This window comes from Molothrus aeneus, chromosome 25 (assembly GCF_037042795.1).
Source record: "Molothrus aeneus isolate 106 chromosome 25, BPBGC_Maene_1.0, whole genome shotgun sequence".
NCBI lineage: Eukaryota > Metazoa > Chordata > Aves > Passeriformes > Icteridae > Molothrus > Molothrus aeneus.
Genome location: NC_089670.1, coordinates 4,685,354 through 4,700,617, shown reverse-complemented (window position 1 = coordinate 4,700,617; position 15,264 = coordinate 4,685,354). Strand labels below are relative to the sequence as shown.

General features: G+C 57.0%; 1 protein-coding gene across 4 annotated transcripts in view; it reads right to left on the bottom strand.

Moving 5' to 3' along the window:
• The window catches only part of RNF157 (ring finger protein 157), a 28,599-nt gene that overhangs the window by 8,103 nt on the left and 5,232 nt on the right, over positions 1-15,264 (bottom strand). For 3 of the 4 annotated variants that reach the window (XM_066565565.1, XM_066565564.1, XM_066565566.1), the window contains exons 3-17: positions 9,734-9,822; positions 8,993-9,139; positions 8,346-8,463; positions 8,190-8,256; positions 7,991-8,034; positions 7,560-7,607; positions 7,213-7,284; positions 6,246-6,405; positions 3,789-3,901; positions 2,798-3,036; positions 2,594-2,702; positions 2,270-2,381; positions 1,636-1,844; positions 1,439-1,504; positions 850-898 (exon numbers count right to left, since the gene is read on the bottom strand). In XM_066565565.1, the coding sequence (XP_066421662.1) occupies positions 850-898; positions 1,439-1,504; positions 1,636-1,844; positions 2,270-2,381; positions 2,594-2,702; positions 2,798-3,036; positions 3,789-3,901; positions 6,246-6,405; positions 7,213-7,284; positions 7,560-7,607; positions 7,991-8,034; positions 8,190-8,256; positions 8,346-8,463; positions 8,993-9,139; positions 9,734-9,822 (1,642 nt within the window). The remainder of the gene's footprint in view (positions 1-849; positions 899-1,438; positions 1,505-1,635; positions 1,845-2,269; positions 2,382-2,593; positions 2,703-2,797; positions 3,037-3,788; positions 3,902-6,245; positions 6,406-7,212; positions 7,285-7,559; positions 7,608-7,990; positions 8,035-8,189; positions 8,257-8,345; positions 8,464-8,992; positions 9,140-9,733; positions 9,823-15,264) is intronic. The other variant, XM_066565563.1, reaches the window with a different exon arrangement.

The window sequence follows — 15,264 nt, the reverse complement described above, 5'->3', positions numbered from 1 at the left end:
GAGAGGCCATCCTGCTCCCAGAGCTGTTGGGATGCCCATGAATGTCCACCACAGCCTCTGGTTCTCCTATGTGTTATACTTGAGTCTCCCCATCAGCATGAGCCTCTCTGCAGGTCAGAGGCCATGATTTGGGGATGGGTGTTCCATGGGTGTTCCTGCTTTCCAGCTTGGCTGAGCATCCAGGGTGGACGGGGAAATAGTTTTGTTGTATTTTTGTTAAAAAGAGACTTGGAAATGTGGGAGGGGGCACACTGTTGGCCTCCCTGTTGCCCAAAAGCAATCCAGGGCAGTTGGTGGCCAATGGCATGGAGGTGACCACCTCTTTCCCTCTCTCCTTGGCTGCCTGAGCTCAAGGGAGAAGGTGAGAGGAGCCCTCAATGTGCATGTGTTGATTTGCAAAAGCACATTGAAGACAGGCCAAAGAAAGTGAGGAAAGCATCCCAGAGGGAACAGCTCTGCAGCCCCTTCCTATGGGAATCAGCCCAGACACTGATTTCTACAGGGGAGAGTCTCAGAGATCTGAGAAAAGACCTTGGTGAGGGAAAAAAACCACACAGAGAAGCCTCTTTCCCATTTGGCTCCTTGGAAAAACCAATGGGTCCTGCTCCATGGAAGAACCAGCCACGGCCTGCTCATGTCCCACACTGAGCCCTCTGGTCCCCATGGCTGCCTGGCTCCCCCACCCACTGGTGCTCAGCCCCCGTGGGTGTCCCCGATGTTCCTCTGACTCCAGGGTCCCCCAGGGCTCTTCCTGATGTCAGTGGGGGAGCTGGGGACAGCACAGCACCTCCCACTCACGGTGACAATGAGCTGAAAGTGAGGGGACAACCACGACCCAGGGCCTTTTACCGTCTTCCTGTGTGGGAGAGGCGTCCTCGTCCTCCAGCACATCGTTGCCCTGTGGCACAGCGAGAGGCAGCAAGTGTTAGCCCAGGGCTGTGCCAGGGGCTGCTCCCAGGTCCCTCTGGGGGAACATCCCTGGCCCTGGGGGTTCCATGGATCAGGGCTGGTGGGACACAGCCCCACTGCCTCATCCATCCCCAGGGCAGCCCACAGGGACATGGATGCGTGGGCAGCACATTGCCCAGCCCAGCCCTGGGGGAACGTGGTGCCACTGCCCAGCTTCCCCCTTCATGGGCACAGCTGGGATCCCCCCAGAGTGCCGGGTGACACCACAGCTCCCAGTATGGGCACAGCTGGGATCCCCCCACAGCTCCCAGTATGGGCACAGCTGGGATCCCCCACGCTGCCAGGTGACACCACAGCTCCCAGTATGGGCACAGCTGGGATCCCCCCACAGCTCCCAGTATGGGCACAGCTGGGATCCCCCACGCTGCCAGGTGACACCACAGCTCCCAACTCTGGGCACCGCTGGGATCCCCCCACAGTGCCAGGTGACACCACAGCTCCCAGTCCCCTGGGGGATGGTTCTGGTTACCTCAGCATCGCGCTCCTCGGCAGAGATGCTGACAAAATTCAGATCTGGGGACTCCACAGGTGTTGACTGTAGGAGGAAGGTGGGAAAGATGGAAGGAAAAGAAAAATAAAATCTGGTGCCAGTGGTTTTGGAGGAGGAGTTAGATCCCATGGGGGAGCTCTCCAAGCTGGGCTCCACCAACAGCCCCCAGTCCCCACCTCTCCATCAGAGGCTGTGGCGCTCGCGGCCGCGGGTGAGGGGAGCATGTCCCCCTCCTCTTCCTCCTCCTCCTCCTCTTCCTCCTCCGTGCCAGGGGCGATGTAGGAGCCAGACATGGAGGACACGGTGTCGGTGCTGAGCTGGGAGTGCTGGCTCTGGGAGGAGGCCATGGACATGACGGACTGAGCCAGGCTGCTGCTCACGGGCTCTGGGGGAGAGCAGGGGCTGAGGGGGCCGCTGGACCCCCCCACCCACGGGTGGGAGTCATGGCACAGCACCCACTAATGGAACAGGGGCTAATGAGGAGGAGTGGGGTGCAGAGGAAGGACTGGCTGCACACCACGGAGATGTGATGGGTGCAAAGCTGCCAGCAGCAGGTCCCTAGGGCTCACAGCACCCTGGTTTTGGGTCTACAGGGTGACAAAACAGGCATGATCAGTGTCCCTGTGATTCCCATCTCCAGGTGTACAGGTGACAAAGCAGAGGTGACACCCTGGGGCTCCATCCAATGTCCATGGCAGGGTAAGAAGGGCCATGCCACCCCTCTTTGCATCCCCCCGCAGTGTGACAGTCCTGAGATCACCATGCCACTCTCCTGCCCTGCCAGCACCTATGAGCCCCTCCCTGCTGTACCTTCTGGGGACGAGATGGTGGAGGACAGGGGTGTCCCAGTGCACGAGGACTGGTCGATGGCTCCTGATGATGACAGGGTGAGGTTTTCACTCTCTGGGGTTGCACCACATTCCTGGAAGAGGAGCCCATGGGAAGGATGGGATGGGGGATATTCAGCATGGATGGCCCATCTCCTCCAGGCATTCTCATGGATGGAGGAAGAGCCAGGAGGGGCAACCCCAGCCAGTCCCTCTGATCCCAAGCCTCCCCCTAGCCTGCTGCCCCCCCAGTGCCTCAACTCCTTACCAGCAGTAAGGAGTTACACTGATTTTGGACAGTGCTCACCTCCTCAGGCCGGGCTGGGGATCTCCTCCTGGCCACCCTCAGCTCTGACTCAGTGTACGACTTCTCATCCTCCTCTTCAGGCAGGATGGAGGAGTTCTGTGAGATGGACCTGGCCAGAGGGGCAAAGCAGAAGGTTTCACCCCTGCCCCCATCCCCCAGACCCCCTGAGCCCCCCCAGCCTCCCATACCCACCCCAGGACTCACTTGGAGATGCTTTTCTTCAGCTTGAGCCCCACGGGGCCGCAGTCGGGCAGACGCTCGAGGGGTGCCAGGGCCCTCAGGGGGGGCAGGGGGCCCTCGCTGCCGTAGGAGGGCAGGGTCCCCACGCCTGGGGGGTCCCCCAGGGCTCGCAGGGGCAGCGCGGCCGGCGACGGCGTCAGGGGCCCATTGAGGGCCTCCAGCAGGGAAACCACCTCGTAACCCGGCGGGATGTGCTCCGAGGACTGCGGGGAGCATTGTCAGGACATGCGTTAGGAAAAATCCTTTTGACAGGGTTTTTTCTCCTGAGAAGCTGAGAGGCCTCAGAAACGAAATGTAAACAGTAATTATCTCCTGCTGTGGAATGCAACAGGTGCATCTTTGATTGCTCTCATGTGGTTGTTTTTAATTAATGGCCAATCCCAGTCCAGGTGTTTTGGACTCTCTGGTCTGTCACAAGATTTTATTATCATTCCATTCTTTTTCTTTGCTAGCCTTCTGATGAATTCCTTTCTTCTATCCTTTTAGTATAGTTTTAATATATCATTTTCTGTTAATATAATATATATATCATAAAGTAATAAATAAGCCTTCTGAAACATGGAGTCAAGATCCTCATCTCTTCCCTCATCCTGGGACCCCTGCGAACACCACCAGCTTTGGTGACCCCAAGTGAGGAACATTCCCACAGAGGATCATGGGGTGAGGATGTGAGAATCCTTCCTGGGCCATTTTGCTGATCCCCTCATTCCCAGTGGAATCAAAATGCCCCAGGAAGAAGCTCAAACCTAGAGAATGGACACTCAGCCAAAAAGCTTTTTCCTCTTTCTTTTTTTTTTTTTTGTTTTTTGTTTTTTGTAATATCAACCCTGCATTTTTGCAAGATGAATTTGCAATAAATAAATAATCAAACCCTCTTCTTCAGAGACACACGGATACCCAAACCTCCCCACGCTGGTGGGAGAGGCCAGGGTCCCACCTTCAGCCTGGCACTGACCGAGTGCTCCTCGGAGTCCGAGGTCTGCGCGGCGATGATGGGGTTGAAGCTGGTGGGCGAGAGTGGGCCCAGCTTTTTCCTCATGGCTCGGATTTGAAGCAAGGCTCGGAAAGCTGGGGCAGGAGGGGAAAAAGGGAGGGGTGAAAACCAGGCATTGAAAGGAGACCTGTCAAAAAATGACACCCCATTTCCCAAGGGGGGCATCCAGTGGGGCTAAAGGAACTGCAGGGCTCGAGGGCGGGAGATGCTGGTCCATTGCTAGAGCACTGGTTGGGCAGCACCTCCAGTGCTGTGTCCAGTTCTGGCCCCTCACTTTAGGAAGGACACTGAGACACTTGAGCACGTCCAGAGGAGGCAACGAGGCTGGTGAGGGGCTTGGAACACAAACCCTGTGAGGAACCCCTGAGGGAGCTGGGGGTGCTCAGCCTGGAGAAAAGGAGACTCAGGGGTGCCCCCATCACTCTCACAGCTCCTGAAAGGTGCCTGTGCTCAGCTGGGGCTGGGCTCTTTCTCCAGCAGCACTGACAGAACCAGAGCACACAGCCTCAAGCTGCACCAAGGGAAATAGAGGTTGGATTTTAGGAAAACGTCTTCCACAGAAAGGGTGATGAAGTTCTGGAATGGCTGCCCGGGGAGGTGGTGGAATCACCATCCCTGGGTGTGTTTAACAAAGCCTGGATGTGGCACTGGGTGCCAGGGTTTAGTTGAGCTGTTGGGGCTGGGTTGGACTCAGTGATCTTGAAGGTCTCTTCCAACCCAGTGATTCTCTGAATTCTGTGAAAAATGACACCCTGTTTCCCAAGAGGGGCATCCCTAGTGGGGCTACAGAGACTGCAGAGCTCAGAGCTCAAGGGGGGGAGATGCCAGCCCATTCCTAAAGATGCCAGCCCATTCCCAGAGCTGCCAGCCCATTCCAAGAGATCCCAGCCCATTCCTAGAGTTGCCAGCCCGTTCCCAGAGATCCCAGCCCGTTCCTAAAGATGCCAGCCCGTTCCTAGAGACACCAGCCCATTTTTAGAGACACCAGCCCTTTCGTAGAGATCTCAGCCCGTTCCCAGAGCTGCCAGTCCATTTCCCTAGATCCCAGCCTGTTTCCCTAGATCCCACCCCACTCCCCTAGATCCCAGCCCACTCCCCAGATCCCAGCCCGTTTACCCAGATTCCAGCCCGTTTCCCCAGATTCCAGCCCATTCCCCAGATCCCAGCCAGTTCCCCCGGATCCCAGCCTGTTCCCCTGGATCCCAGCCCATTCCCCAGATTCCAGCCCATTCCCCGGATCCCAGCCCGTTCCCCCGGATCCCAGCCCGTTCCCCCGGATCCCAGCCCGTTCCCCCAGATTCCAGCCCGTTTCCCCAGATTCCAGCCCATTCCCCAGATCCCAGCCCGTTCCCCCGGATCCCAGCCTGTTCCCCTGGATCCCAGCCCATTCCCCAGATTCCAGCCCATTCCCCGGATCCCAGCCCGTTCCCCCGGATCCCAGCCCGTTCCCCCGGATCCCAACCCGTTCCCCTGGATCCCAGTCCGTTCCCCCGGATCCCAGCCCATTCCCCAGATCCCAGCCCGTTTCCCCAGCCCGTTCCCCCAGATCCCAGCCTGTTTCCCCGGATCCCAGCCCATTACCCAGATTCCAGCCCATTCCCCAGATCCCAGCCTGTTCCCCAGATCCCAGCCCGTTCCCCCGGATCCCAGCCCGTTCTCCCAGATCCCAGCCCATTCCCCGGATCCCAGCCCGTTCCCCAGATCCCAGCCCATTCCCCAGATTCCAGCCCGTTCCCCTGGATCCCAGCCCATTCCCCAGATCCCAGCCGATTCCCCAGATTCCAGCCCGTTCCCCTGGATTCCAGCCCATTCCTCAGATTCCAGTCCATTCCCCGGATCCCAGCCCATTCCCCTGGATCCCAGCCCGTTCCCCCGGATCCCAGCCCATTCCTCAGATCCCAGCCCGTTCCCCCGGATCCCAGCCCGTTCCCCAGATTCCAGCCCGTTCCCCAGATTCCAGCCCATTCCCCGGATCCCAGCCCGTTCCCCCGGATCCCAGCCCGTTCCCCCGGATCCCAGCCCATTCCCCAGATCCCAGCCCATTCCCCAGATCCCAGCCCGTTCCCCCGGATCCCAGCCCATTCCCCAGATCCCAGCCCGTTCCCCCGGATCCCAGCCCGTTCCCCTGGATCCCAGCCCGTTCCCCCGGATCCCAGCCCGTTCCCCCGGATCCCAGCCCGTTCCCCTGGATCCCAGCCCATTCCCCAGATCCCAGCCCGTTCCCCCGGATCCCAGCCCGTTTCCCCGGATCCCAGCCCGTTCCCCCGGATCCCAGCCCATTCCCCAGATTCCAGCCCATTCCCCGGATCCCAGCCCGTTTCCCTGGATCCCAGCCCATTCCCCGGATCCCAGCCCATTCCCCGGATCCCAGCCCGTTCCCCAGATCGCAGCCCGTTCCCAGCCCTCTCCCCGCCTCACGCAGCCGGCAGATGGGGCAGTTGTTGGCCTGGTAGCGCAGGGTGTCGGCGCAGGTGTTGCACAGGCAGAGGTGGCGGCAGGGCAGGATCAGCGTGTCCCGCACGTCCGACAGGCACACCACGCACTCGGCGCTGTTATCGCTCACCTCGTCCTCGGCCACCTGCCCAGGGCACAGAGGGACCTGCTCGGCCTCGGGGGTCCCCAGCCCGTGCTCTAAAACACTGGCTGGGTGCTCAGAGAGAGCTCTGCCTGTGTCCATGGGCTGCCTGCTCTGGAAATGACCCCCTGGGATCTCATTCCTCTCCTCCAGGAGGCTGGGAGATGAGGCCAAAGGAAACAGAAACCCACATTTTCACCCCAATTTTTACATATTAGAGCAGAGCATAATGTTGCCCTGTTCTTCTAAGTTCTTCTAAGCCTTCTGATGTTTACATTCTTGTAATGAACCTTCTCACACACTTTATATAAATAATTATTGTTTTACATTCTTTTCTAGAAGAGGAGTAATTTGCTGGACTGTTGATTTGTCCAGTGTCATTGGAGAGGTGGCACTTTCATCCTCCAATCCTCCACTGTCACTTTTAAAAGTCTATAAATGTTGAAGTCAGAAAATAAACTTCCCTTCTTTTTACCTTGGAGTTTCCAGCCTGTGTGTCATTTTATTTCATGTCCTCTAACAGCATAAGGCACATCCCATACTTTAAGCCCCATGCTCCCCATCCATCCCACACCTTGAGCCCCATGCTCCCCATCTAAGCCATCTCCCTTCCCCCAAGGAACCACTAAGGATGGGGGGAAAAGCTCAATCCTTCAATGCCAACACAAAATGTCCCCAGCCAGCACCAGCTCTGTGCTGTGCTGCAAACTCTTGCCCTGAGCACGTTTCAGTGGCCAGGCCTGTGCTAGGGGAGGGGAAGAAGGGATGAGGGAAGGCCCTGGGGTGCAGGCAGGGGGTGCAGGCACACACCTTGGAGTCCTGCGTGTTGTACTTGTTCTCAATGCCGTAGATCTCCTGCAGGAGGTAGCTCACACCATCCACCTGCAATCCCATGGGCAAGGGGTGAGCAGCACAGACACCTTGGGCTCCCAAACCCCTGCTTGGGCCAGTCCTCCTCCCACCAGCATCCAGGGGCTCTCTTTGCATTGATAACCTTGAAATTGCAATCCCTGGGAGGCAGGGGAGTGCAATTTCAAGGTTATCAATGCAAAAGGCTGGGAGAGCCTTGGGGCTTTTGGGGCTCCCCAAAACCCCTCAGTGCCTCCCCTGCAGGGTGGGCAGGGACACCTGCACCTCAGGGACACCTCAGCACTCACCACTTGCTTCTGCTTGAGGGGCTTCACGCAGAAGGTGCCATCACTGTGCTGGAGGGAGGAAAGAACACATGGGTGAGCACCCCTGGGCTGCTGTGCTGGAGCACCCACCCACCCTGTGGCTGTCACTGCTCCCTCCCTGCTCCCAACAAGCCCATTTTGCAGAAATTCTGGCTTTTCCTGACAGCCCAGCACCAGGTAGCTGTGGCAGGTCACACACACTGCAAAGCTTGTTGGAGGAAGGAAGATGGAGTTGAGCCCAAATGCCTTAGAAGTGGGTGCTTAAAATGAGGGAACAGTCCCAGGATTTGAGGAGCAGCCCAAAACATCCCCAGCCCAGCAGCACCATCCCGATTCCCAGGGATTCTCCAGGCTCTTGTACCTGGTGGGTGATGGAGGCAGGGGGAGGGGGATGGCCCCAGCTTGGCACTTACCTTCTCAAAGGTGGCCAGCAGCACGTGGCAGTGCCCACTGTGCTCTGCAAGACACAAAGGAGCACTCAGGGCCTGGGGATGTGCAGGGGGACAGGCAGAGCCACAGCAGCAGTGAGGAAAAGCAGGAGGCTCTGCCCAGCTGGCATCACAATGCCAGCAAACTAGGAAAAGCCATCCCAGCAAGGAATGCCCTCCTCACCCTCTCCTTCATCCACCACTGCCTGCACCACCATGGGATAAACCTCGCGGTCCAGGTCGAAGCCCAGCTGGAGAGAGACAGGGGAGGCTCGGTGAGATGGAGAAGAGCTGAGCCTTCCTCCCACCTCCATCTGCACGGGATGAAGTCAGGACCCACCTCCTCCTCGCTCCACTCGGACGGGTCGATGGTGTGGGAGGGCACACAGAACTGCTGGCACACCCCCCGCTTGTAGTGCACCGTCTCTGACTGCAGGCTGTTGTCCCTGGGGGTGTAGCTGTGCCATGGAGACAGGACAGGGTCAGGGCACATCGGGTGTCCCCACACCCCTCCTGCTCTCCCCAGAGCACAGAGATGCCAGGAAAATGGGAGAGGGAGGGTGTCTGTCACTCCTCCCCTCCCAGATGCCTCTTGGGGCTGAGGTGAGAACTCTAAAATGAGCTAAAATAATCCACAGGGTAAAATAAACACAGCACAGGAGGGGACAAGGACAACTCCACAGCCAGCCTGGAGGGGTTTGGGAGGGAGAATTATTTTCCCATGCCTCCATTATGATCTGAAGGTAAAAAGAGGGGGCAGGATGTGACAGGGAGGGAGGTGGCAGAGCATGGCAAGGATGTGGTGGTGGCACCTGGGGGAAACAAGGAGCCCCCTCCAATCTCAGCACCACCTCAGCTGTTTCCTGTCCTGAAGAGGAAAGATGCTCAGGGGGAGGCTCCATGTCCATCAGGCAGGGACACACACCAGGCTTGGGGGGACACAGGCCAGGCTGGGGAGGTGACACAGGCCTGTTTGGGGTCCCTCACCTCGCCACCCCGTTGTGGAATTCCTCAGTGGCCTGGTAGTAGATGGTTATGGCCACACGGGCGTCCGTGTCGAAGGTGAACTCCACGTTGTAGTGCACCTTGGCTTTGCTCACTTCTTCCCCCGGGGTCTTCACCTCCTCCGAGCACCTGGGGAGCACAGAGGGTCCAGGAGTTGGGCTTTGGGGTGCTCCAGGACTAATCCCCTCGGCAACAAAAGGGGCTGCTGCCCTCCATCAGGGGACACTGAGGCACAACAAGAGCGCCGGGCACGCCCAAGGTCGCGCCTGCAGGCTGGGAAGCGCCGCAGACAGATTTGAGCCCTAATCCCGCATCCCCCGGCCCTGCCGCAATCCCCAGCCTCCCTCCAGCAAAGCCTTTGGAAGGTGGGGGAGGAAGAAGAAGCAAAGCACTTCAAAGACAGCGCTAAAATCCTTTAATCCTGCGGCACTGCCTGTACTGGCATGCGGGAATGAGAGGGGAAGGGCAGGGGCTCATCCTCCATCGTGCGGGAATGAGAGCAGGGGAAGGGCAGGGGCTCATCCTCCATCCTGCTGGAATGAGAGCGGCCCCGGGGCAGGAGGGGAAGGCAGAGGCTCATCCTCCATCCCGCTGGAATGAGAGCAGCCCCGGGACAGGAGGGGAAGGCAGAGGCTCATCCTCCATCCCGCTGGAATGAGAGCAGCCCCGTGCCCGCATCCCTGGGAGTGCCCAGCAGGACCCTCCCTGCCCGCGGGGACTCACTTGACGAGGCGCAGGGTGTCCTTGCGGATGTTGATTAAACTCCTGAGGGTCTTCACGGGTTCCTGAGGAGGTGGAGCAGCATAAGGGAACTAGGACGAGAGAGACACCGCTGAAGGCAGAGCACACGAGGGCACTGCCGTGGCTCTGGGCCCCTCAGTGACCCCAACGCCCTACAGAGGGAATTGGGGTGGCCTGGGCATCCTGATGGGTGCTGAGCACCTGGAACCCCTGCTGGCACTTGGGTACCAGGCAGCACAATGACAGGGACATCCCTTCACAAACAGCCCAGGACAGCAGGGACAGTTTCACTGGGGAGGGGACACAGAGGGGCTGTTCCTCGTCCCTTTGGCTGGAGGCTGAAGGGGATGGAGGGCACAGGGCAGCAGCTGCTGATGGATTTTTATGCTGCTGGATGAGGCTGGGCAGAGCTGAGGCTCCCTCCCTGCCCACCAGCCAAGAAAAAAACAGGCACAAGTGTCCCTGTTTCCTCCCTGTGGTGGATGGGATTTTGGGTGGTGGAATCCTGCCAGCCCCGTGCCCAGAGCAGAGAGCCAGCAAAGTGTCTGGGCAGGAGCAGGCAGGTGGCAGCATCCCTCCTCCAAGGTGACATTGTCCTTCCCAGTCCTTTCTGTGCACTTGACAGGGGCTACAGGGCTCCTGGGGAGAGGGGACACAGGGGCACCATGGGGACACCCTCTCTGTGGCACTGCAGTCACCCAGAGGAGACTGAGGGCAGTGGGGAAGGGGTGCAGGAGCCACCTCCCCCTCTCCATCTCCATCTCCCAGGTAGGTTTAGCTGCAGGAGGGATCAGCCCTGACTAAGGCCCAGCTTGCTGGCAAGCTGCCACCATGTGCCAAAGGACAGCCAGAGGCAGGAGGGTGTCAGGTACCATCAGGGATGGCAGATGGTCCAAGAGTCTCAACTGCTGCCTTTGGAGAGGGAATAGTGTCCCACTGTCCCTCACCAGGGCACCCACTGCACCTCAGTACCGAGGGGACAAGGGCAGGTGGCACTTGGGGATGCCCTGCAGGAGCTCAGCTGCCCATTTCCCATGTCCCATGTCCCATGTTCCTGGTGCTCTCACATGGGACCGCCATCATCACCTAAGCTGTCCCCAAAGCCATCACCACCTTTCCTGTCCTCAAAGCCATCCCCACCTTTCCTGTGCCCAAAGCCCTGCAGAGCAGGGATGGCACTGGGGGACCCGTGCTGGCTCAGAGGGACAGGCTGGGACAGGCAGCTGCAGAGCCCCCCAGTGCAGGCACAGCTCTGTCCCATCCCTGCTCCACCATCCCACAGCTCTGATCCCACAGGTGCCACTGAAGGCAGACTAAAGCCTGGGCTGGGCACAGCATGGCTGATGGCATCAGAGGCTTTGGACATGAATTGCCAGCACTGTGGAACTGCCTCCCACTGCTCTCACCCTCTGCAGGAGGGGAAAAGGGCAGCAGAGTCATTAAACTGCTGTTAACGAACTTTTGTATGAGTCACTAAACGTGCACCTGCAGAACTGAGCACCTGCAGAGTCACCCATTGCAGCTGGAGGGGAGAGAGTGGGAACATGCTCCAGGCTGAAGCTGAGCCTGTCATGACAGGTTGTGCCATGTCGTGATACATCCCCTGCTATTCAAACTAATGCAGTCACCCAAAATTGCTCGTTTGCACCACTCAAACCATACCCAAACCAGCCCATGGGTGCACCCCCCCTCCTGCTGCAGCAGCCAGGGGTGGGTGACAGAGGAGGGAAGGGGGGTGACAGGGGCTGTGGGGCTGGGCAGGATGGGGAAGTGCCACAGGCAAATTGTGCTCTGCAGAAACCACTTCGGGCTCTTTCACTCCCACGTGTGAAAATCACTTTTTGGGGGTGGTTGGATTTCTTTTTAAATTGAATTTTACAAGGCAGATTTTGCATGTCAGAAAGGGACTCTTCAGAGGACGTTTTGCATCTCCTCACTTTCAATCAAGCTGAAACACAACAGAAAAAACTGGGTAACGGTTGTGGTGCAGTTAAGAATGTCATCCACGTGCCTATAGCAACATTTGGTGCAGACCAGCTTTTGCTGAAGTGAAATAAAAACCACCCTCAAAAGTCTGTCTTGGGGTTTTTCTACAAACAAACCCCAGCAGCTTTGCGTGGGCAGGGAAACCCAGTGGCACATTTCAACAGTTCCTGGCTTCCCCTGTGCTCCCTGAGTGCCTCCAGCAGCTGCTCTGCTCCTCAGCCCCTGCATGGTGGCAGCTACTTAAACCTGCAACGCCCTTCCCAGCCCCTTGGGAACCTGTTCCCAGCTGGAAAATCCAGATTATCATGTACTGGAGGGAAGAGCCTGCACAGCCTCTGGCTGCCCTGCACATCCCTGTGGCAGCAGCGCTGTTCATGGCTCAGACAAACTGCTCTGCTCACAGAGCACTTGGGACACAATTCTTCCAAGATCATCTGGTCCTTGATCCCCAAGGAACCCAAAACTGATCCTCCACCAAAAAGTAGTGGCCATCTTTAATGTTTCCAGCCCCACCAGGGCTCTCCCAGAAGGTCAGAAAGCAAAAATATCACAAAGAAGCATCAGGCTAGCACTTGGAGGCAGCATCAGAGAGACCCAAGTGTTGCCTGGACACAGGCTGGGACCAGAACCAACACAGATCCCCCAGCTCCTCCCTGAGCCCCCAAAATTGGCCTGAGTCAAAGTGCAGCCCCAGAACTGCCCCTGCTCCCCAGGAAAATGGGATCTTGGATCTTGGTCACAGCTCTGCAGCCCAGAGCCATCGGTAATTAAACCGGAGCAGGACAATTTAGCTCGTGATGCTGGATTAATTCTCTCTGCTGTTTCCAAGCTGTTCCTTTGCCTTCCCTGCTGCTCTGCTGACATGGGAACTGCTCACTGGGCAGTTTAGAGCCTTTTACTGTAATCAAGAGGATTTCTCAACACTCGCTGCTGGAAGAGACCCTGAGTGCTGACGTCTCATTTTCAGGGAAGCGCAGAGGAGGGAGGGAAAGGCTCTGCCTTTGGCCCCCACTGTTCCTGGGCTTTGTGGGTGCTCCTGACCATGGCTCTGCCTGGATCCCTGCTCTGGCACAGCCCAGGGCTGGACACTTCCCTGCTGAAGGACCACATGATGCTGCCAAAGCACTACCAAAGCCAGTTCCAAGGAGGAAACAGGAACTTTACTGGCAGCAGGCAATGCTTGAGAGCTGGGCCAAAGCACCAGGCAAGTTTATCTCAACTTAACAGAAAAGCTTTGGTGACTTTTAAGTCCTCGCCCTGAATCTTTTGAATATTTAACCCCCCCAAACTCCTCCAGTCAGTGCTGATGAGTTGTCCCACTGCTGAGAGGCACCTGGATGAGGGGGGACATCACTCCCAGCCTGAGCCCCTGCTCTCATTTCCTCCCTTTCCAAAGGCAGCAAGCACAAAAGCCATCTCCAGGAGCCTGGAGTGTAGGGACCCCCTCCAGCCGGGTTCCCTTGTGCCCTGAGACCAGCTGGAGCTGGCAGCACCCAGCAGTGCAAAACCCATCCACGCCCCTCCCAGCCCCAACCTACCCCCAGTCTTTTCACTATTTATTTTATTTTATTTTATTTTATTTTATTTTATTTTATTTTATTTTATTTTATTTTATTTTATTTTATTTTATTATTTTATTTTATATTTCTTCCCATTCCTTGTTAGAGCTTGGGGAGTAATTTCAGCTGCTCCTGTCCAAGCTGCTCTACTCCCCTGAACCACACCAGGGCCTCTGTGTTGTGTGCCCTCCTGTCTGGGATATGGCTCCTGGATGAGATGGGGAAGGCAAGAGAAAACTCAGCTCTTGGAGAGGGAATGAGAAAGAAGTTGGATTAAATCAGCCCAATTCCCCTTCACCACCAGTCCTGGATAGGAGACAGGCTGCAGCAGTGTGAAAAATGCATATTTTATGATTGGCTTTTTGCAAATATTAAAATGAATATTATATGTGTTGTGTTAGAAAGTAATGCTGTATTAATTCTCTTAAGTACTGTGTTAAATATAGTTTTAGGTTATAAAGAATGTTAAAATAGAAACGATGCTATGTAGGATACTTTTTTTAAAGAAAGGACTCACAGTGAGATAGCAGCCACCTAAGACATCTAAATCTTTCAGAGAAAAAAAATTTATTGCTCCATTATCAGGAGAAACGAACTTCTTCCTGCCTTGAAGGCGCTGTTAGGATTCAGAGGAAGAAGTTGATGATGACCAGACAGAATCCTGTGTTTGAATGGAATTTATACATCATGTATGAAGTGTATGAATATGCAACAGGCTGAAGTTTTTAAGGGTTAATCCTTTGTTAATGTGGGTCCTTTTTTCGGGCTCGTGCTGCCCAGAAAAAGGTACCTGGACATCTGTAACTCTTTGTATTTATTGTCTCATATTGTCCTAATTCAATTTGTCCAAATTATTATTACTCTAATTGTATTACTATTTTTTATAACCATTTTATTACTATTAAACTTTTAAAATTTTAAAAACAAGTGATTGGCGTTTTTCACAAGCAGGAACCCAGCCCTTGTATGAGCCATCCGAGAATCCACTCCAGGTGGGCTTGGCAGGCTCTGCCCATGGAGGGGACACCCAGCAGCCCGTGGAGGGGACACCCAGCAGCGTGTCCTGCACATCCCCTGTCACACTCAGCCTGTCCCACCCCCCTGTCACACTCAGCCTGTCCTGCACACCCCCCATGTCACACACAGCCTGTCCTGCACATCCCCCGTCACACTCAGCCTGTCCCACCCCCCTGTCACACTCAGCCTGTCCTGCACATCCCCTGTCACACTCAGCCTGTCCCACCCCCCTGTCACACTCAGCCTGTCCTGCACATCCCCTGTCACACTCAGCCCGTCCCACCCCCCCTGTCCCACCCATTCCCTGTCACACTCAGCCTGTCCTGCACACCCCCCATGTCACACTCAGCCTGTCCCACCCATCCCCTGTCACGCTCAGCCTGTCCCACCCATCCCCTGTCACACTCAGCCTGTCCTGCACATCCCCTGTCACACTCAGTCTGTCCTGCACATCCCCTGTCACGCTCAGCCTGTCCCACCCCTCCCCTGTCACACTCCACACTCAGCCTGTCCCACCCGCCCTGTCACACTCAGCCTGTCCTGCACACCCCCCATGTCACACTCAGCCTGTCCCACCCATCCCCTGTCACACACAGCCTGTCCTGCACACCCCCCATGTCACACTCAGCCTGTCCCACCCATCCCCTGTCACACACAGCCTGTCCTGCACACCCCCCATGTCACACTCAGCCTGTCCCACCCATCCCCTGTCACACACAGCCTGTCCTGCACACCCCCCATGTCACACTCAGCCTGTCCCACCCATCCCCTGTCACACACAGCCTGTCCTGCACACCCCCCATGTCACACTCAGCCTGTCCCACCCATTCCCTGTCACACTCAGCCTGTCCTGCACACCCCCCATGTCACACTCAGCCTGTCCCACCCATCCCCTGTCACGCTCAGCCTGTCCCGGGTCGGACTGGGCCGTGCCGGTGCCCGGTTCCCCCC